This window comes from Caretta caretta, chromosome 9 (genome assembly GCF_965140235.1).
Source record: "Caretta caretta isolate rCarCar2 chromosome 9, rCarCar1.hap1, whole genome shotgun sequence".
NCBI lineage: Eukaryota > Metazoa > Chordata > Testudines > Cheloniidae > Caretta > Caretta caretta.
Genome location: NC_134214.1, coordinates 62,466,405 through 62,487,846, shown reverse-complemented (window position 1 = coordinate 62,487,846; position 21,442 = coordinate 62,466,405). Strand labels below are relative to the sequence as shown.

Here is a 21,442-nt window from a genome sequence, read left to right as displayed (position 1 = left end):
AGAATTTGACGGAATGATCACTGCAGGGAAATGCCTGCAGGCCTTGTTGAATTCCTAGAGGGGCTCAAATATGAATGCAAGGGGGAAAAAAGCAATAAAAGATCGATTTCACTGCATAGCAGAATGTCATTTAGTCTCTAAACCCAAGGAATGATACCTCCAAATCAGAACAGTGTCCTGAGCTGTGTTATAGTAACACTTTGTATTATTAGAAATGGAAGAAATTTTGAAACTTGAATTTGCTGTAAGCTGTTCATGCAGTTTCTTTATTTGTGTGCATTTCACTTCTCATGGACAGAGGAAAGAGACTGATCACTTTCTCAGACTGGGCACTTTCACTTTCTTCTCCTTGTCAGTTTCATTGCCTTAAATTCTTATTAGGGCCCGTCAACTTTTTAAAAAAATACAAATTTTGGATGCAAGTTTTTCACAAAAAGGATCAAAAATCTGTTGTGGGAAAATGTTCATTATTTTGCCACCAGCTTTACTTGTGCACAGAGCAGTTCTGGAGTTTTCAGACTAGGTCCATATTGCATTTCCTAGGTACTCTAGCAATACAAATAACTACTGTTATTGATAACAATAATTGCAAATCCTGCAAGGGGGGGGGGGGGTTGGATTAAAAATAAATGTTTTCACTGATGTAAAAAAAAGTCCTGAAAACATTTCTGATAATAATAGGTTTTATGCAACTTGCTGCATTTGTAAATGTTTTGATTCTTCCCAACACTGTCTCTTTAATATTAGAACTTTGACTTCTTCAACAAACTGGATTCAGAGCAGTTCTTTAAGAGCATATTAGTACGTTGCTGAGTGTACTGAAGTCCAAAGTCTTGCATCTGATATAAGCTATTTGTTTTACATATTTGTTATGTGTTCTGTTGGCGAAAGCCTGGGGCGCTAATAAAGACTGACTGATTGCTTGCATTTTTTTGGAAACCTTTACTATCAGTGTTTGCATTAAAGGACTGATCTTGTGAGGTGCTGAATGCTCTCAGCTCCCACTGAAGCTTTTGCCAGCAGCACGGAAGAATTTCAGTCTGGGATCAATTTTTCATCCATATCAGATGCAAGGTAGCAAGGATTGCCTTCTTCCTTCCCTTCTAAGTCTGACCGCTGAAAACAGAGCTTTGAGGAGACTTGAGTCCCCTACCGAAATAACCTGGCCAGATCCTCTGCTGGTGTCAATCAGTGTAGCTCCATTGATTTCCAATGAATGATGTTGATTTACACAGTCCAAAGCACCCTGAGTGGACTGGGGAGTCTGACCCAGGGGATACAGGTAAAGCTGCCACCGATTTGTAAGTGCAATGTGGGACAATATAATCACATCATAACACTGTGCCTCTGGGTATATTTACACTGTAATTTCCATCTTGGGTAGATATACCCAGGCTAACTCTGACTGAGTTAGTGCATTAGAAATAGGAGTGTATCTATGGCAGTATGGATGGCAGGATCTAGGATTTCAAGATGGGATTATACTTGGAGTGGTTAGCCCATCCCACTACTCACGCTGCAGGAGCTGTACTGCTATTTTTAGTCCACCAGCTTCATCAGAGCTAGCGCAGGTATGTCCAGTGAAATGATCCCTCCAGTTCCAGAGTAGACAGACCCACTGTGTCATAATGCCCCATCATGGCTATTTTCCCTTCATCTATGATGCTGGGGGACACACGTTGCAATATCGCTGGGACGTGTTGCATGATGCAATGTCAGAACACAATAGTGTGATGCAAGGCCTTATAAACCTCTAGTTTCCCAGCTTGTTGGTCAGAGCACAGAAGTGTGAAAATTGTGATCATTCCCAAACATTTTAATGGCTAGAGACAAATGAACCGCAAAGATTTGGAGAGGCGGTTCAGAGAAACCCCCAGAAATGCTTGTGATGGTCCAACTTTGTGTGTCCGCAAAGCTAGAAACCTTCTGAGAACCAAGATTTCCTCTTTTCCTGTGGGAATTCGGATGCTTCCTGCTTCCACATGAGCCAGAAATAGAGGACAACCGCCTTTCCCCATGTGGTTAGTTTGGCCGTTCCTGCTTTTGCAGCTAGACACAGCAAAATAGGAAATGTTATTCAAATGAGAGACTTGGCTTCATCCTGAATGACTGTTATTATGGTAGTTCCAAGGAGACTCAGTCATGGATCAGAGCCCCATGTACAAACACAACAAAAAGACCGCTCCAATTAGCGTACAGTTGAAGTATAAGACAAGAGACAGGTGTATGCAAACAGACCGATGGCAGAGTGCAAGGAAACAGTAGTGGGTGATAGTTTCGTTCTTACTCTACCGGACCTGGTTGGCTTATGTCTGTAGTGGTGACCTTGTGAGTAGATCAGGGATGTTAGGAGCAGAACTGGTTGAAACGTTGGGTTTTCTCTATGAAAAGTTCAGAAAAAAATGAACAGTTTTAATTTTCAAGTTTTTACTTTCTTTACCCTGTTTTTTGATTTGTGCAATGAAATGTGTTTGAAGCAACATAGAAAAACTCATTTTAAATGGTTTTGTTTGGAAATGTTTCCTTTTGGCTTTGAATTTTCTTTCCTTTGTCTTTCTCATTCTTTTGCTTCATTTTTTTCCCGTGGAAAAGTCAGAGCTCTTCCCACACTTCTCTACTGGAAAAAGTTTAAAAGTGCAAGAAAGTGTCCCCCACCCTTACTTTTACTTTTAAAACTTTTTTCCAACTTTTTCTGGTGGGGGGAAAAATAAGAGTGTTGTTTTTCCTTCACTCTTTTTTTTAACCTTTTTCCCGCTTCTCCCCCAGTAGAAAAAACTAGGGAAAAGTAAAAAGTCCGGAAGTGGGAATTTTCCCATTATGTTAAAAAAAACAAAAAACAATTTTTTTGTAGGCTTTCATAGAATTTAAGGCCAGAACGGACCATCATGTTCATCTAATCTGATCTCCTCCACATTGCAGGCCACAGAACCTCACCCACCCACTCCCGTAATAGACCCTCTAAACTCTGGCTGAGTTTCTGAAGTCCTCAGAACCTGATTTAAACCCTTCACATTACACAGAATCCACTTTTTAAATTCTTGATTTAATGAAAATTTTCAGTGAGAACTTTTTGGAAACCAAAATATTAATTTTCACCCCCGCCAAAAAATTCCGTTTCAATGAACCCCCATTTCTTGATGAAAAAACGGTTAGTCAAAAATTGTTGACCACACTCCTAAGTTAGTAGATTACTTTCCAAGATCTGCTATATTCTGGATCTCTCTAGGGCAGGATGGTCTGGCGGTCTAGACTCTAGAGCATTGCTCTGCAGAAAGCCAAGTGCAAATCCCTGGGCTATGGTCTCAAGATCTCCAACCTGGTGGAGCATTCAGTGCCCAAGAAGGGAGCACCGTACATGGCTCCTCTACCTCTGGTCGCTCAAGGAGTGCACTTACAGGCTCCAAAATGAGTCCTGTCTTGGCTGAAAGAGCAGAGCTGTGATGCTGTACCCAGCAGTGTTTATGTGCGGGGTGTCAAACCAGTGTGAGCATCCAGGCCCTGACAGGGGACAACAGAACACAGCTACAATTGTGTCACTTAAGGTTTGTCTACACTAGAAAGGGTTTGCTGTACTGCTATAGCTATACTGGCAAATCCCCTGGTAGAGAAGCAGGTTATACTGGCAAAATAGTTTTTTTGCTGGTATAGCTTCTAGCAATTCTGTGAAATAAGCCGTACCAGTAAAAAAAGGTTTTTGCTGGTATAGCTGCATGTACTCCAGGGCTTTTTGCTGGTATAAAAATGTTGTGACAAATCACAGCCCCAACCGACATGATTATACTGGCAAAAGTTTCTCGCCTACCCTGGCCTTAGATTCTCCTGCAAGTCTGTCTGTAATTTTCTCTCTCTCTCTCGGTATACCTGCTACAGGTAACATGGCTGGTGGAAAGAGTCACAGAAAGCAGGGCTCTGTACTCATTGTATCTTATGTTGCCTTAAAGAGATGTCGGCTGGCTTATTGGCCAGAGCAGTGTTAGCTCCAGTCCTGATTGGCTCAGCCGGCCTGTCACTGAAGTTTGCCAGGTCAGTGTGCCTCCTACTTCAGGACAGGTAAGACTTTTCTATAACAGATCAGACTTCTTAAGGCTACAGTGCACCTGGATTCCTAAGGATTAGCAACGGGCTTGCTTCCGAGTTCTTGAATCCCTTCCAGCTTTGTCCAAACCCCTTTTTTTTTCTTTTTAGTTTTTGGTTTGTAACACATTCAGAAGGGGGGGAAGGGGACTGTAGGAGGGATGAGCAGCAGTGGGCTGGTTCTGAGCACCCCAAATCTTGAAGAAAGTACAGTGTTTACGCAATTAAAACCAGTCAGAATGTCCGGGGAGTCTGCTGAAGACACCTCAGTCTTTGAAGACATCAAACCTGCTATAAGGATCTTGGAAAACCAACATGACCTGGCGCAGGTAAGAGAAAGCCTTAATAGCTCTCATCACACCTCAGTATCCTTATTGATGTGGAATAATGAGGTACTGGCTGTCGATTTTCAGTGGTTGGTTTTCATTATTTGCCACTTTTGTGTTGGTTTTTTTTTTTAAAATGTTCAGAGAAAAGCCAGATCAGAATACTTCCACTGAACACAGCCCTCCCCCAGAAATTGCAGCTTGCAAAACAAGCCTAGCCTGGGGAAACAAAAGGCCAGATCCTACGCTGGTGCAAATTGGTGTAGTTCCATTGAAGTCCACAGAACTGCCCTGATATACACCAGATGAGGATCTGGCCCATCAGTGTATAGTTATGAAAATTCCCTTTCTGTGGGTGCTAGACTGGAAAGATTTCAAAGCATGTACTTTCGACAGAAAGAATGCGTCGGTCACTAGATGATAAAGGTGTGGATCTGATTTTTAAAGGGAAAAAAATTGCAGCTGGATTTTGTTTTGTTTTTGCTGTTTAAATAGACTCCCCGCCCCCACCCCCCGATTATTAAAATTTTTTGAGGGGGATTTTAGAAAGTGTTGTTTTCTGCCAGGTGTGAAACAAATGGGTAGTGAACAATCCTCTGGAACATAGTTCCAGTCATTTGTTGCATGATCGGAAGAAGCCAGTGTGGAAACATTTAAGTTCTATAGGAGTTTGATTTTCATCTTGGAGAAGCAGTAGGACAGCCCCTCTTGTAAAACAGAGAAGATCACTAAGGAAGGGCTCCAGGAATGGGTACTTTCCTGTAGTTCAGGCTCTTATTTTTCAAATCACACTAGTGGAGACAAGAATGGAATTCTCCTTGAAATTCCCCAGCGCTGCTGCTTCCCTCTGTGAACAGCAAGGCCAGAGATAAAGCAGTGGATAAGCTGCCTGGAAATCAGCCTCCAGCCCCCCTCCCGAGTCACAAGCAAAGATCCCAGACAGAGAAGATTGCTGAAAAGCTCTGGGTGCGGCAACCCCACTCGCTCAGATTGCGGGGCCGGTTGTGAAACACGGGCAGTGTCCTGCCCCACACTGGGGAACCATTTTACAACTGTCGCTGCATTGCCGCCTTGCTCTTTCGAGATGAAATGCAGGAGTCCCAGGGGCGAGCAGTTCCTTCATCTGCCTTTAAGGCAGGTTAGCATCACCCTTCTTCCCCCCATCCAATCCAAGTGGAAATGAGCGAGAGTTTTGGAAATGCCCTTCAAGGAGCTCTTGGAAAGAAGTGAAACCCAGTGGGGCAAATCTCCCCTGGTGTAACTTCCCTGATGTCAGTGGGGCTCTACCAAGGATCAAGTTGTCCCTAAAGAATGAGCCTTCATGGGAAGGTGAAAGGAACTCTGGGATCTGAATGACTTTGGCTCATGGTTTTGAGGCTTGGATGGGCCACTTCTTGGAGCCGTGTCTCCTGTTAGTGATTTGCCGCCGTTCCCTAGAGCAGCCTGCCTGGTTGCTCCCAGAAGTGGCGCAGAAAGCGAGGAGGTTGGCGTTGCTCTGTGGTGTCTTGCTAAGTCAGAGTGCTAAGTTGGCTAATGATTAACCCTGGGTGCGCGCCTTCCCAGCGCCATCTTGTTGCAGGCGCTGGGAACTAGAATGGATCTATGTGCTCGGCTCTGGGAAGTGGGTGGCAGGAGGGGAGCAGGAAGGCTGTTCCTGGATTTGATGGGTGATCATGGTCCTTTTAGGACAGGGCATGGTGCGCCATTGCCCTGGACCTGACTTTGTATGGGCAGAGAAGGGAGAACCAACAAATAAAATAATTCTCGGTCAAGTGGTCCCCCGAGAGGTTCTGATTCTCACCTCTGGGTCGTGCCAGAATTCTGGCTGGGAATCTGCTAGCTCAGGGCTGCTGGCATTAGAAAAGAGTAAGACAGGAAGTTACTAGGAGGAGTGGACGCCACTCATGGCCTCTTTGCTGTGACCTGGTGTTCTGGGAACTTTGTTTTTAAAGTCTAGTGAGAGGGACCATTCCCTGCAGCCTTTTCCCTGGGTGGCATGTGCCACCCACAGCCCGCTTTGTGTGTTCTGCTGCCGGCCCTTGCACTGTGCCAGTGATTCCTCTGCTGTCCAGGTGGGAGTGGCGTGCAGCCCATCCATCAGGTCTGTACTCTGCCAACCAGCCAGCAATCCAAACCCACCTCCCCTTGTCTTTAGAGCCCCTGGCAAGGGTGGGCTGGGGAAGTGTGAGACAATTCAGTGGGCACAGGAGGGAAGGTTGGTGGTGGAAGCTCCAGCTTTCCATACCACCACTACTGCCACCAGCAGTAGAATGTGTGCCATGGCAATGGACTAGAGGCCAGAAAGAAAAGGGTGCATTTGTGGAGCCGTTTAGACCCCAGCGCAGCTGGGAACACACAGGGCAGAGGCCAGGGGTGCCAGGCATGGGGTTGATTTCCCCCTTCCCTTCCATGAGAGTTACTGATGCAATTACCTCAAAGGGTTGGGTTAGGTAACAAATGGACTCAGCAATTCGCAGGCTGGCCTGCTGTCACCCTCCAGCAGCAGAATCAGGGTGGATGCTGCTGCTCCATGTCCCCCTCCAGCAGTGGGACCAGAGGGGGACACAGCAAGCTGGTCTGATCTCCCACTCTGGCAACGGGACGGGGGGGAAGCAATCTCATCCCTCAGCAATAGGACAAGAGGGGATGTTGTGGGGTGGCCCTGTCTCCTCCTTTGGCCTGGGGATGCCATGGGCAGGCATCAGGACACTGCACAAATGTGCAGGAAGACATGGTCTAGCACTGAGATGGCAGGGGGATGCCGGGCTGGCCCCGTCTCCCGCTCCAGGAGCAGAACCACAGGAGGTGCTATCCCCATCCCTCCCCCACACCTCTGCAGCAGGCTGGGTCCCGCTGGATCCTGGGCTGCCCCTGCTCTCCCACTTACAAACAGAACCCTGGCTGCTCCGAGTGCTAAGTCAGCCCAGACTCTGTGATATCCCTCGGCAAACTCCTGGGGAGTTAATCTGAGGCAAGGAACACCCCTGGTGACCCTGAGAGTCCCACAGACAGCTGGAGAGTACTTCAGAGCCAACACCCTGGCTGTTTGTTACCTATGACACATGCTTTCCTCAGTGGTCTGACTGCTGAGGATTTGCACCCCCCCCCCCCCCGCACATGCGTACACAGACCTCTCCCCCATCCTTCTCCCAGACACAGCGCATGCATTCACCCCCCCACCCTCCCCACCCTCCTCCCACACAATGTGCGTGCACACGCTTAGAATATGGCGGGGTCACATTCTCGTAATTCTCCCCAATCCCCCCCCTTGTTTGTTGCCCCCCACTCCCCATTCAAAGCAGACGGGATGGCTGTGCTGGGGAGAACGAATGAACCATCCTTTACCTCCCTGCAGAGTTGTAGGGAAAGTTGTGTGGTTGCTTGATTTGACTCCTGGCCCCACTGCCGTCCAATGGGAGTTCTGGCATTGACTGCAATGAGAACAGGATTTCATCCGTGAAATCATAGCTTTGCACCACAACACACACAGCGATTTCTGCCTTTCTCTTCCCTGAAGAGGTTTTCTGACTTTTACAGGGACAGGCTTGGGCCATGCAGTTCAGATCCTACGGTAAATTTATCTGGTGGGGAGGTGGGTTCATGATTCAGGGCTCCAGTTTGGGGGTCTTGATAGCAATGGGCTAAGAAGTTTGGATCTTGGTTTTGTGCATGTCCCCTTCAGTCCGTGGATGGCCGGTTGGTTTAGGCTTCATTCTGGTTTAGCTCCAACTCTGATCTGTACTGTTACGTCTGATCCCACATAGCACCAGACATGGCACATAACTTCTGGTGAACTAGAGCACCTCTAACGGGAGAGAGAAGTGGGTGTAGCGTGGGGAAGCCCCTTGGATTAAACTCTGAGGCATGTTGAGAGGAGGCAGGGCTGTGACTGTGCTGCCTCCGGTCAGTTTCGCCAGCTCCAAGTCCAGGAGAAGGAAGCCCCACCCTAGGTGTGAGCTCAGGAAATCCAGGCTCGGGGATGTGCGGGCGGGGGTTAGCCTTCTCCCCTCACAGCTCGGTGATGTCGGCGGGGACGTGTGCAATGTAGCAGTGCCCATTCCGAAGAGTTTCATGGATTGAGAAAAGGAAAGGCCAGGTTTGTGGGGCTCCTGGAGCAAGCTCTTGCGTTCAAGAACCAAACAAGGATGTGAAGCACAAGGCCCATCATGGTTCTGGGGCAGGTTCTCATCTCAGTCAATGTGAGGCCAGAGAGCAAGACTTTACAAAATGAGGGCCTACTTTAGGCTCCTTGATCCATAGTTGAGCACCCAGATCAGTGCTCTGATTTTCAGTTTTACTTCTCCCACTGACTTCTCTGAGGGTTTGCTGACGCTGCGAGGTCGGGGGTGATTCCAGCTCGAGGAGACATACCTACGCCAGCTCTTATCGATCTATGTTGCTATTTTTAGAATGGTAGCTGCAGTGGCGCAAACAGCATCAGGGGCTAGCTGCTCAGAGTACAGTCCTGTCCAAAAGACAAGGTACATACTCTGGGCAGTTAGCGCCTCGTGCTGCTTGCACCACCATGGCTGCACTCTATCTTTAGTGCACTAACTCAATCAGAGCTAGCATGGGTATGTCTCCACGAGTCAGGTATCACACCCCAGCTCCAAGTGTAGACACACCCTTGGTTTCAGGAGCTGCTCCAGATCTGCACCGGCGTAAGTGCCACTTCTCCTTTTGATATGGGCTCTCTGGGCTGATTCCTTCTGGCACGATCTTCCAATGCAGGGCCTGGGAAGGAGGCAGGATATTGGCAGTAATTGATTTGCTGTAGTGGAGGAATTCAGGGAAATCTCTCTCCCACACACAGCATTCCCCTCTCATCTATCCGTTCCCTGGCACTAAACATCAGTAATGTCCCAGCCAGGGAATATATGCCCTCCTACCCTCTGTGGGCTGGACTTTGATACCTGTATACAGGACACTTTTTGGCACTTTCCTTAGTAAGGACAAAGCATGGGCTTCCTGTGCTATTCATGGCATACACACAAGGAAGTTGGATAAAAACAGCAGTACTCTTGCTGGAAGATTGGAACCTAACGTGGCTTTATTTCTTAGAATTCAGAATGTTAACACAATCCCCCCTCGTCCCCCCCTCAAAAACAGCAAGAGACAAAGCAGACTGCTCCCCTAAGGCAGAGAGGCATAACTCACCTGTCCTTGCTCTGGACTGGCTGTCTGCAAAGTGCTGACTGACTCTGATCACAGACTTTCTTACAGAGCCGCCTGCCTGCAAGCAGGACCAAGAAAACCCGAGAGAATTTAAAGTGATCGATCCCAGTTTTAAGACCAGACTTCCAACACCCCACGTTTCCCAGGACTCTGGGGCTTGCATTATGGTTTGCTGACTGTAGACCTGATCCAGTGCCACCTGAAGTCAGTGGAAAGATGCCTGTTGACTTCAGCAGGCTATGTTACAGTGCCCTAGTTACCTCCCGTGTCCATTTCGAGGGAGTGCCATCAGAGAGACCACCTCCAGTGGACCCCCAACCTGGGAAATCCGAGTCAGTCAACTTGTGAGAATGCAGCTCTGTTGGGAGTTGGGGTGCCCTGTAGTTGCAAGCCCCCAGGAGCCTCATGAATGTGCATACATGGGGCACCTTGATAGTCCTCTGCTTGCCCGCTCGGTACCTTGCAGCTCGTGAGGACAGGGATGGAGCCACCCTGATGCCACAAGCTGAACCACAGCCAGCTGGGCTAACTTAAGATTTCCCAGCCTGGCTCGCTTGCTGCCAAGAGCCAGCCAAGAGTTCATCAATTTCACTGAGCAGAAGACAGGCTGTGACTCCAGCCGCTGACTGTACCCCCTCCCCCCCCCCCGCCCCTGTGGCCTTTTGTTTTCATAGGCACGCAGCCGCGGTCAGGGCAGGATCCCTAGGGGCAATAGCAGCAGTTTCATAGAGCTATAAAGACCGGGCTGATCCTGGATCCAGAAGGCATCCCAGGGGCTTTTCGGAGCCAAAAGGGGCCCTTTGCAGGAGGAGGCTCAGGTTGGCTGGAGGAGGGGAGGAATTTTGTGGGCTGGCACGTGAGCGGAGTAGCTCTGCCTGCTGTCTGTAGTGATGGCAGCTCCTGTCCAGCCTGTCTGTTATTCCAGGGGTTCCTGCATTGCACAATTGGGAGCCTCTTTCAAAGCCAGGCTGGCAAACACAGGCATCAACCCTTGATTAGTTTGTTCTTTGATCTCAATCAAGCGAGGAGTTTGCTTCTCTCCCTCCCCACATTGCTCTTCATTAAGTGGTCATAACCCAAGCGTTAAGATGATTAGCCAGCTGGACTCAAGGTTACTAATCAAGGGAGCTACCAAGGAACCACCAAGGCAAACAGAGCTAGTGTGTCTCTGCTTGTTTTAAATTTAATCTTTTCACCCTCTCTCCTCAGCAGCATCTGGTATCAGCTGTGGCTGAGCAGCACAGAATGGCTGCCACATCCCCTTTCACAACATCTTGCTCCTGGCTATTTCTGTCACTGTGGAGCTCTAACCAATCAAATCTCAGTGCTGCCAGCCATCCGGGATGCTGCAGAACAGTATGAGTCTTGGACCATTTAGCCTATATTCCTGTCTCCACTTTAACAGGAACGTTGGATTTCCCATGCTGGGTCAGACCCCTGGGCAATCAAACCCAGTGGGTAAGTCTACACTGCAAAAAAACCGCATCTTAGAGTCCAGGTTTGTAGGTGTTCCCGTTCAGACTGGACTTCAGGCTCTGAGACCCCTTCCCCAGGTTTCAGAGCCCAATCTCCAGCCCAAATGGGAACATCTACACTGCTAATTATAGTGCCAAAGCACGAGCCCGAGTCTGTAGACCTGGGCTCTGACGCTCACTGCCATGGGTGGATTTTTTTATACCTCATGTCTCTTCCCCAATGATCCAGAGGCATGTGAGAGGCAGAAAGGGTGGCCTAGTGGATATGACACCACACTAGTATATAGAAGCTGTGGGTTCAGTTCCAGTGTGACTTTGGACTCATCACTTCAGCTCCATGGGCCTCAGTTTCCCCATCTATACAATAGGGATCATGCGTCCCTTCATCAAAGGGATGTTTTGAAGACAAAATGCATTAATGAGTGTCAGTTGCTCAGACACCATGGCCTTATGAGGGCCAGAGAAGTACTTAGATCTACAAATTCCCAGTTAACCATGCGATACTGTGTATGTGGAGAGAAGGGCCATGGGCATGAAATTCTCAGCCTAGTGATAAAGTCTTCCAGCCTCAGTATCAGGCTCTGAGATTTCCCAGGACAGGATGTCCCATGAGGCAGCCATCTGTGTGGAGAAACACTTCTGTTTATTAGCTCTAAATGAGGAAGAGAGAGAGTTCAAAGTTGTCTCAGGGTGGTAGCTGAATAAATGGGAGTTTCGGAGATCCTTGCTTCAGGAGAAGGGGGTTTTCTGAGCTACTTGATGGGAGTTTATTAAAAAGGTTACTCCCAGTGAATGAGTCACCAGGGCAATAATAGACCCAAGATGATCGTTAAGACAGCATCTCAGAGCGTGCAAAACTAGTCTTTCCTATGGTCTTCTCTCCTGACAGGGGACAGAAGCTAGTTTTCATGTATTAGGATCTCTCTAGCTGTGGCCCGTTTTTTCCATCGGAAAGTTTTGTCCTTGAAAAGCAGCTTTTTGATCCCTGTGGAAGTTATTGCAAAAAATGTTGGAATCAGTCTACGTTTTCTGATTTTTTTTTTTTTAAATCCCAACCAAAAAAAACCTAATTTTGATTTTTATTTGAATGGAACCAAACCATTTTTGATGCTCTAATTTTGTCCCCTCAGCCCCCATTTGCCTTTTCCCAGTTCAACAAAAAAAGGGGGAGAAAAGGGAGAAGGCGGTCAAAATATAAATGAGAAAACCTGATATTTTTCATTCCCGCTTGAATCAGACAGAATCAAAGGGGAACTCTTTGTTTTAAATCAAACGGTCATCTGACCCAAAAAATCAAAACCGTTGGTGGAAAATTTCAAACAATGAAAATTGTTTCTTTTGTTTGAATGGTTTTGAGGGGAAGAAATGCTGGTTTCCAACCAGTTCAAGTTGTCAGCAAGGTGGCACTGAGTGATGGGCCGTGCCCAGAGCATCGGATCTGAGCTCCTGTGAACTTGGCTCAGGGTCCAGATCCCCATTCAGAACTCATGGCTTGAGCCCATCTCTAGTGACCACCCCCATCTGTACTCAGTGCAATGGAGCCTGTGGGGAAAAGAGTCAGGGAGCCCCTCTCCTACCCCCATGCAGCAACACAGCAGGCTTGTGAACTCGTGGAGAAGAGCCAGTTCTTTTGCAACCCCAGGCGTGGCCTGCGGACAGTGGGGCGTGGCCATGCACAATCCCAGCAGCTGTGGTGTGCAGCCTATGCCAGCGGGGGAAGAAAGGCTCAGCAAAGCGCTCCGTGCTCTTCCCTCACCCACCAGCCATCCCTGTGCTGGCAGAACAGCTGCATTTATCTCACTTGATCAATTCCCTGCCACTGCAGGGGTCCTGAGTGCTAGGGGGCCTGGGTCCCTCCTATTCTCTGCCTGTGGCCCCAAATAATTGAGTCTCCTGGGGGCTGATACTTTGGTTTAATTTTGGCCAATGGGCTTGATATGCTTGGGTGGCATTAGTGGCCTGTTATAGACAAGTCCGACTGGATCCTCTGGAGGTCCCTCTGGCCTTAAAATCCACTGCCCCTTCCCAGCAGCTAGCACCCACAATATCTGGGCCTTTGTAATTAATAGCAAGCACTCCCCATTCCAAGTTCTCTGGGAATCCACACGTAGACAGCTCAGGTCACTCCCTTAGCAATCTGCTTTGGCTGGCCCTGCTCTTTCCTCTTCTCCTTGCTGTGGTTTACACCATAAATGACCTGCCAATGTGGATCAGATGCTTGGCAGACAATTCGGGAGACCTCTGTTTACACCCCAGGACAGGTAGATCATGACAAGCTCCCTGCTCCGCTACTCAGTGCCTCACCTCTGCCATCTCTATGTGCATCTACACTGCAATGTAAGCCCAGGCTTAGCACAACTCGAGTAGCAGACCCTGGGTTTGTTATCCTGGGGCTTGTGCATCTTAACTGATTTGTAACCACAGGTTAGGAATTGTTGAATCCTGGGTCCCAACCTGCAGCTTCAGTGTCTATACTGCATCATGTGGGTCTGAGTCTATCCACCCATATCCCAGACTTCCTAGCGCCCTCCCAAAATGTGGCCACTCTAGCCCTTTGGTCATGATGCAATGTGGTAAAATTTGATTGTCTAGAGGACATGGAAAGTCAGCCCGTGGGATTGTGAAATACTTTTGGCAGGCTCTCAGCACCCGAGTCCAGTGGGGCTGCATCTACACTGCAAAGTGATAGGGCTTGAACCCTGGGTCCTGGCATGTCTCAGGCTCAGACCCTCCACTCCCACAAAGTCCTGGGCTAGCACAATTTGCGTGTAGACGGAAGGAGTGTTAGGCTTGAGCCTGAGTTCAAACTCTGGGCTTATACTGTAGTGCAGACATACCTTAAGAGTGAGAGAGAATGTTAGTCCCCATATTTTCTTCAGCCCTTGGTCTCCCTGCTGAGAACACAAGATGGATGGTGGTTTTGGTGATGTGACTAGAGACCGAGCCCCCAGAAATCAGCCTGAGACACAGAGTCACGTAGGTCATTGACACACCTCAGATGATACCTGCAGGTGATCTCTACCACCCTGGGCTGGGTTTGAACTGGTGGTAGGTAAGAAGCTCCATATCTCCTTGCCAATTTCCTAAGACACCCAGCCCCCTTCCTCTTCCTTTGTCCCCATTGCATGCTGGGCTTGGGCCTGATCCTGATCCTTGTCAGGAGTTTTGCCACTGCCTCGCACAGGAGCAGGGTTGAGCCCTCTGATTGTGCAAGGAGCCCCCCTTTGATTTCCTTGTGGCCTGATGTAATTCTTTGCTCCTGCCCGGATCCTGCAGTGAAATCAGCTGTGTCTGGGCCCCTGCCAAGAGGAGTGAGATCATGTGAAAAGGGCTCAGGTTTCCATGCTCAGGCAAAGCTTCTAGGAGGAAGTGAACACGTAGCCATGGGAGGTGAGGATGGAGTTTAATGCCTTCCATGCTGAACAGCAGATGGGTCCTGTGCCTCTTCCTACTCTGCCTTGACGGCTCTGATCATCTGGATGGAGGTTCTAGGGGACACCAGTGAGGGCATGAAGGGGTTAATGATCCTGGGTTAAAATGAAGTGGTTCAGATTGTACCAAGCTAGTGGCAATTACCAGTGGATTATAGGAGTGATCGAGGGAATTCAATGGCTTGTGCTGGCCACTTAGCTAAAGAGCCAGATTCCACCCAGTATAAGTCCAGCGTCACTCCCCAGTGTCAGAGTAACTAGTGTCACTCTGGATTTACATTTATGTAAGTGGTGGCAAAGGCTCAATGTCTACATAGCAGCTGGGCGATGTAAATTCAAGCTCGGGGGGGTGGACACACGCCAGCTCTGTTTGAGCAAGTGCCTAAGTGTAGCAGCGCGGCGCTATGTACTTGGGGGGTTGGACAGGGTTGGGCTTGGGCGGGTAGCCAGTGTTGCCACTTGTAGGCAGTAGCTTGAGTGGAGCCTAGTGCTTGAACACCTACCTGCAGCAGAATTTACCTCTCAGCAGCTGTGTGGACGTACTCTAGGAGACACCCGCCTGCCTTATTAACCTCTTCCCTGCTGTTAGCCCATGCCGTGGCATGCCTGCTGTCAGACGACTCCAATGGGATCTGTGCCCATTTATCGCATGCTGGGAGCTTGGGGCTGCACTGTCAGAGTGAGGTCCAGGGGTGTATGGTACCCAGGGCGCTGATCACGACTGAATGGGGCAGTAGGAGACCAGAGGTTGGTGTGACGGGTTGGGTCACAGAAACCCCTTGGGGACTGCCCCCTGATGTGTTGAGACTACCCCTGAGCCTGTTTTCCCTGGCAGCTTGGGACTTCAGTGCCCTGCCTGGTTGTGCCAGACACGCTAGCCTGCAACAAACACAGACCCAGGTCTGAACCTGGTCCCCCAAAAGCTGCAGGCTTAACTGAAAACCGCTTAAGAAATGCTCCTGTCTTCAGCATTCAGATACCCAGCTCCCAATGGGGTCCAAACCCCAAATAAATCCGTTTTACCCTGTATAAAGCTTATACAGGGTAAACGCATAAATTGTTTGCCCTCTATAACACCGATAGAGAGAGATGCACAGCTCTTTGCCCCGCCCCAGGTATTAATACATACTCTGGGTTAATTAATAAGTAAAAAGTGATTTTATTAAATACAGAAAGTAGGATTTAAGTGATTCCAAGTAACAACAGACAGAACAAAGTGAATTACCAAGAAAAATAAAATAAAACATGCAAGTGTAAGCCTAATCCAGTAAGAAAGCTGAATATAGATAAAATCTCACCCTCAGAGATGTTTCAGTAAGCTTCTATCACAGACTGGACCCCTTCCTAGTCTGGGCACAATCCTTTCCCTGGTACATTCCTTGTTCCAGCTCAGGTGGTAGCTAGGGGATTTCTCATGACTGCAGCCCCCTTTGTTCTGTTCCACCGCCTTCTATATCTTTTGCACAAGGTGGGAATCCTTTGTCCCTCTCTGGGTTCCCATCCCTCCTTCTAAATGGAAAAGCACCAGGTTAAAGATGGATTCCAGTTCAGGTGACATGATCACATAGCATGGTAAGACTTCATTACCCACTTGGCAGCAGCCTCTGTAGTCAATTGTCCTGGGTACTGGGAGCCATCAAGATTCCAAACCACCATTAATGGCCCATGCTTTGCATAATTACAATAGGCCCTCAGAGTTATATTTCATATTTCTAGTTTCAGATACAAGAATGATACATACATACAAATAGGATGACCACACTTAGTAGATTATAAGCTTTGCAATGATACCTTACAAGAGACCTTTTGCATGAAGCATATTCCAGTTAAATTATATTCACACTCATTAGCATATTTTTATAAAATCATATAGAGTGCAACGTCACAGTTGGGTTTGATGATCTCCCTCGGTAATCATTTCTCCAGAGCTAGAAATACATGCAGTGAAATGTACAGCACCAAACAACAGCAGTAGGGTAACAGCAAGCCCCTGATGTGTTGAGGTGTGGTTGGGTGCTTTACTCAGGCTGACTGTGTTATGGAGGGACCATTCTCACTCTCAAGGGGAAGTCAGCACCTCTGTTTGCTCTGCAGTCATGCATGGATGGCCTTGAGCAGCTCTCTGGGCACCTGATCTGACCCACGTTGAAGTAAATGGAAAGGGCCCCATGCCCTGTGTGAGGGAAGGACTCTGCGACAGGGTACAAAGGGGACTAAAGGAGAAAGCCCTCAGTGCTCTGAGATATCCCCTAGTGACTCTGTGGGAAATAAGGCTGAGCAAGTGATGGAATTTTTGGTTCAGGGGCTGAAATGAAAAGAAACAATTGGAAACCTGATTCAGCTGGAAGAAAAAAATTTCAATTTTTTTGGTCAAATTAAAAAAATTCCGTTTTGAATTGAGTGAAATGTTTCAAGTAGCCCCAAGAGAAAATTTCTTCGAGTTTTCCACTTTGTTTTGGATGTTGTATGCCTTTTTTTCCCTTTAAAACCCGCCAAATTTAAAATCAAAACAGCATTCTGAGTTGAAAAGTCAATACAAAATGGTTTGACTCTTCTGTGATTTTTTTTCCCCAACCAAAACTATTTGTGGAATTTGACCTGAATTCAGCAAATAGTTTTGGACTCCAGAAAATTCATTTTTTGGTTTAAAATCCCCAATTTGTTGAAAAAAATACATCCAGCTCTAGTGGGAAGCTTGCTCCTGAATTCTGTCCAGTCCATCTGATGCTCCAAGCTCCCTCAGTGTGGCCCCTATGACTGCAGTGCTTGGAGCTCCCTTTGGCCCCACCTAAGCTGATCTGAGCTCCCCTTGTCTGATCCATTCTGAGTCTTGCTTCCCCTGCTGCTTGGAGCATGCCCCTTTCACTCCACAAGGAGGTCTGGGGTTGTGAAATGTGGGTCAGAAAGGAGCAGATGCGGTAGCAGGAAGGAGTTCAAGGAAATGAAATGGCGCTGGAACAAGATGTTCTCAGGTTGTTTCCTTGGCTGCCGGGCTGAGCCATTATTGGCACTCCAGATCAAGGCACCTGATAACGGGCTTTCCCAGGACCTTTTCACAAAAGCCGTGTGCAAGGTGTCACTGATCAGCCGATGACTTCAGCGCACAAGGAGCTGGCTGGTCCTTCACCACTGTAAATAATGAGGCAAGTTTGGCCTCAACCACTTGATCCTGTCCCAGCTTTCACAAACCATTTTGTAGTCTTTCCCCACCAGTATCTACATTAAGTGTGCTGGGCACTGCTGGCTTTTCATGGGGTTTGACAGCTCCAGCTGCCTCTGCCCTCAGGGGCTGGTTCACGGGACTGTATTTTAGTAAGGAATAGATTGCAGGCTTTCTGGGATAAGGACCAATTTCTTTTGTCCTGGGTTTGTACGGGTCCCATCGGTGCTATGGTAATACAAAAAATAATCCTTATAAATGAATGCACGTTATACAGAATGTTATGCCACCACACACTGTACCGGGCAGTTGGATGAGGCTATGGATGAAATTAATTAATGGGACAGCCCCATTTTCAAGGTTCTGTCTGGCTTGAAGGGCAGTTGAAGAGTCACCGGTGTAGTTCAGAGGTCTTGACGCCTCAGCGTTGCATCAATTAGTGATACCATTGCATTGCCACATCCTGACATAACGTGGCCATTTGCTGAGGCAATGGAAAATTAGATTTACACTCATTAGCTAGATAAACTAGTGATTCATAATGATTTGTAAGAGCCAAATGCTGCCTTTAGTTACACCTAAGTACTCCACTAGTGCTGGGTGGGTAGCTTAGCCCCAGCATTCCCATTGGAATCACAGATTTGCACCTGTGTAAATAGGAGCAGAATTTGGCCAGTGGGAATCATTTCCACAGAATCGGTGTCTCGGTCATTTATTTGTAAATACCATTTAATCTGCTAAAGTACTTGGCACTATTGATCAAAATATGTGTGACTCTGTGTGTGCTCACTGGCTGAGAAAGCAGGGATGTAGGTCGCACAAGGCCTGACACTGTGCTGTAGAAACATGCATGCGTCTGAGATCGGCATGTGCATAGTGTTACCATGATATGCCACAGATGGGTAAATTTCATACGTCGTGTGGTGCTGGAAGCTTTTGTGAGATGTTGCATTTCCCATATGTGCTGGAGCAGATCCTGACTGTTCAGAGATGGGAACAAAGACCTGGGAAGGGATGGAAGAACCAGGCTGCCTGTTATCTGCCAACGCAAATTGAGACTTGCTTTTTATTTTGCTGAACTGGGCAAATGTTTATGGGCCTTATTCTCCTCTCATGCTGGTGTAGATCAGGAACAAAGGTTGGCAGAAAATGTTTTTCCCATCCTGTGAATGTTTTCAGGTTTTTGGAAACATTTCCCGTGGAAGGAAAAGTCAAAAGTTTGAAAGTTTTTATGAACTGAAAAATCTTAGAAAAAATTGGTTCAGGTCAAGTGAAGTGTTTCATTCTGATCATTTCAAAATGTTTCATTTTGCTTCCAATCATTTAACGTTTTTTGTTACTATTCTTAGCTAAAATTTCAAAGTGAAGTCATTTTGCACTGCAAAAGTGAAAAGATTTGTTTAGAAAATGGCAAAACAGCAAATTTTGACAACTTTGAAACTTTTCAAGTGGAAGCGTTAGTCAGAACTGACCCTTTCCTGCAAAATGGTTCAGTTTCCACAAATTGGGACGTTGTTTTTTTTAATGAAAAACTGTTTTGTTGGAAATTCCCAGCCAGCTGTAATTAGGCGTAAATCCTGTGAAAGGGATGGATTTAAACAGAAGGAGAATCAGGCCCAGGAGTTCAGATCTGAGCCAGCCCTTATAAGAAGGAGGAGAGTGGGTATGATTTCCATGGGGAAAGAATTGAGATCCTGTTCATTCAGCACAATGAAGGTAGTCTATTCATATTCAAATATCACCAAGCCATATACACTTGTGCAATTGGTATGTGGCAAACCTGGCTCTCTTTCTGTAAATATGGACAGCCCCATGCACAGAGGGGCTGGTGCAGTTCTGCTGTGTTCCACCTCGAGGGCTCCCAGTGCCACAGGAAAAGCATGGAGAGTCCGAGAAGTTCCTGAAAGCTCCAGCATCCGCTTCATAAGAAAAGCCATGAACTCCTGCTCCGTCCTAGCATTCCCCTTGCAACAATGCTTCATAGGAAACTGCTGCCTTTCCCTGCAGGCTGGCTACAGCGCTGCAGGAGCACGTGACAGGAGGATGAACTACGCTGCATTAAGGCTCTTACCGTAGTTCACTACAGGCCTGGATCCAACGCTCACTGAAGTCCGCGGGAGCCTTTCTGTTGATTTCAATGGACTTTGGATCAAACTGTAGCTGGGGGTTGACGGGAGGAAGCAGAAGAAGGCTTGAGATGTGGCAGTTTTAAACTCCCTCTCCCCTCCCCTTCCATCGCCCCAGGAACCTTCCCTTTCTGGCCCCTTTCAGGCCACCTTTCCAATGCAAATACTAGTCAGCAGCTATGGAATTTTGTTTGTACTCCCAGTTTGCAAAGTTGGAGCTGGCAGAGGCTGTTGGGTCACTAATCATGCCTGAAAAAGGCAACCAGGCTCATGGGGAGGAGGAGACAAGGGGCCGTTGGAGCTTAGCTACCTGGAGGAGCTAAAGGAGGAGGAAAGTTCAGACAGAAAACGCAGTGCAGTATATATGGTGACAGCTGTCAAGAAGCGGCAGGGGCAGATTCTGGTCTCAGTTACACCAGTGTGAATCCAGGGAAGAATCCATATTTGGCCTGAGATCAGAATCTGGCCTCCCCGTGAGCTTCCCCCACCTACTGTTTATATCAGATTAATCCCTCCACCAAGAACTACTTTTCAGAGTGGAAGGACATGCTACATGACTCCCACCGAAAACCTGCCTTTCAAAACAGGTGTTAAAAAAGTAAATACTTTTCCAACGAGGCAGCCCTACCGGAGCAGAGGCAGTGCAGTCTAGTGGGCAGGCCACTGGCTGGGATGTCAGGAGACATTCTGGGGTTCTGTTCTGGACTGTGCTCGTGGGAAAGTTTCTGTATGTTTTGGTTCTCTGCCCAGCCTGGGTCTGTCTGTTTAGACTAAGCTCTTGGGGGCAGGAGCTATCTGTCACAGTGTGCGCGTACAGCCCCCAACATGATGGGGCCCTGGTCTTGGTGCGGGCTGAAAAATAACTAATAACAGGAGCGTGGTAGGCTCCAGCTGGCTGCAGTCCTTTAGCAGTCCCTGTCACAGGTAGTTGAAGGCATCGAAGGCTTTGACCTCATGCAGCTCAGTGCACCAATGCTCTGCTAATATGGGCTCTACCAGGGCTTGGGGCAGAGAAGATGCCAGCTGACTTGGGTGGGCCAGGGATCAGGCTCTTAATGACCTATACTAGCTAACAAATTACAAGAGCCTGAATTTACATTGGAAACGATTCCTTTGGAAAGTCTGAGCTGTGATTTCCTGCCTTCCCAAATGCAGGCCTCCTGGGGATCCAAGTATTGACCCAGGTTAACGCTATGGTTCCTCCTGAGAGGCTTAGCCTGGGGAGCGATAAATTCTGAGACTGCTTCACTGCCTGTCTGCCAACTCCCTCAGCTGTCTATTCTGCACAAGAAGTATTATTTGTTAGCTCTGGAGGACCAGCGCAGAAGCATTTGCAGTTGTGCTGTGTGTGTCAGGAGAGATATCTTCCACAGTGAGATGAGAGAAGATACTGTAGATCAGGGCAATAACAGATCTGGAGCAGGGTTGCTGCTAAGAAAGGGCCCAAATAACCAGACCTGGAGTTGTCCAGGAATCATAAGGGTGGGGAAAAAAGGTTGCTTAACAAACCCTGCATTAAAAGATTACTCTATGTCCAGCAGGAGTTAATTCAGGGGAGCCCCAGGGCCTGTGCTACACAAGAGGTCAGAGTAGATTGTCACAGAAGTCCCTTTTGGCCTTATAATCTATGAATAATGTTGGACAGGTAGGGAGTCCTCTTCAACTTGGGGATAGC

At 47.8% G+C, this 21,442-nt stretch overlaps 1 protein-coding gene across 3 annotated transcripts in view; it reads left to right on the top strand.

Annotated features, from left to right (window-relative positions):
- The window catches only part of LOC125642395 (Krueppel-like factor 5), a 91,828-nt gene that overhangs the window by 41,242 nt on the left and 29,144 nt on the right, over positions 1-21,442 (top strand). For 2 of the 3 annotated variants that reach the window (XM_048863687.2, XM_048863686.2), the window contains exon 1: positions 4,098-4,403. The exons of the other annotated variant lie outside the window; for it this stretch is intronic. In XM_048863687.2, the coding sequence (XP_048719644.1) occupies positions 4,236-4,403 (168 nt within the window). In that variant the 5' untranslated portion in view covers positions 4,098-4,235. Of the gene's footprint in view, positions 1-4,097; positions 4,404-21,442 lie in introns of those variants that run through there. 3 annotated transcript variants of the gene reach the window in all.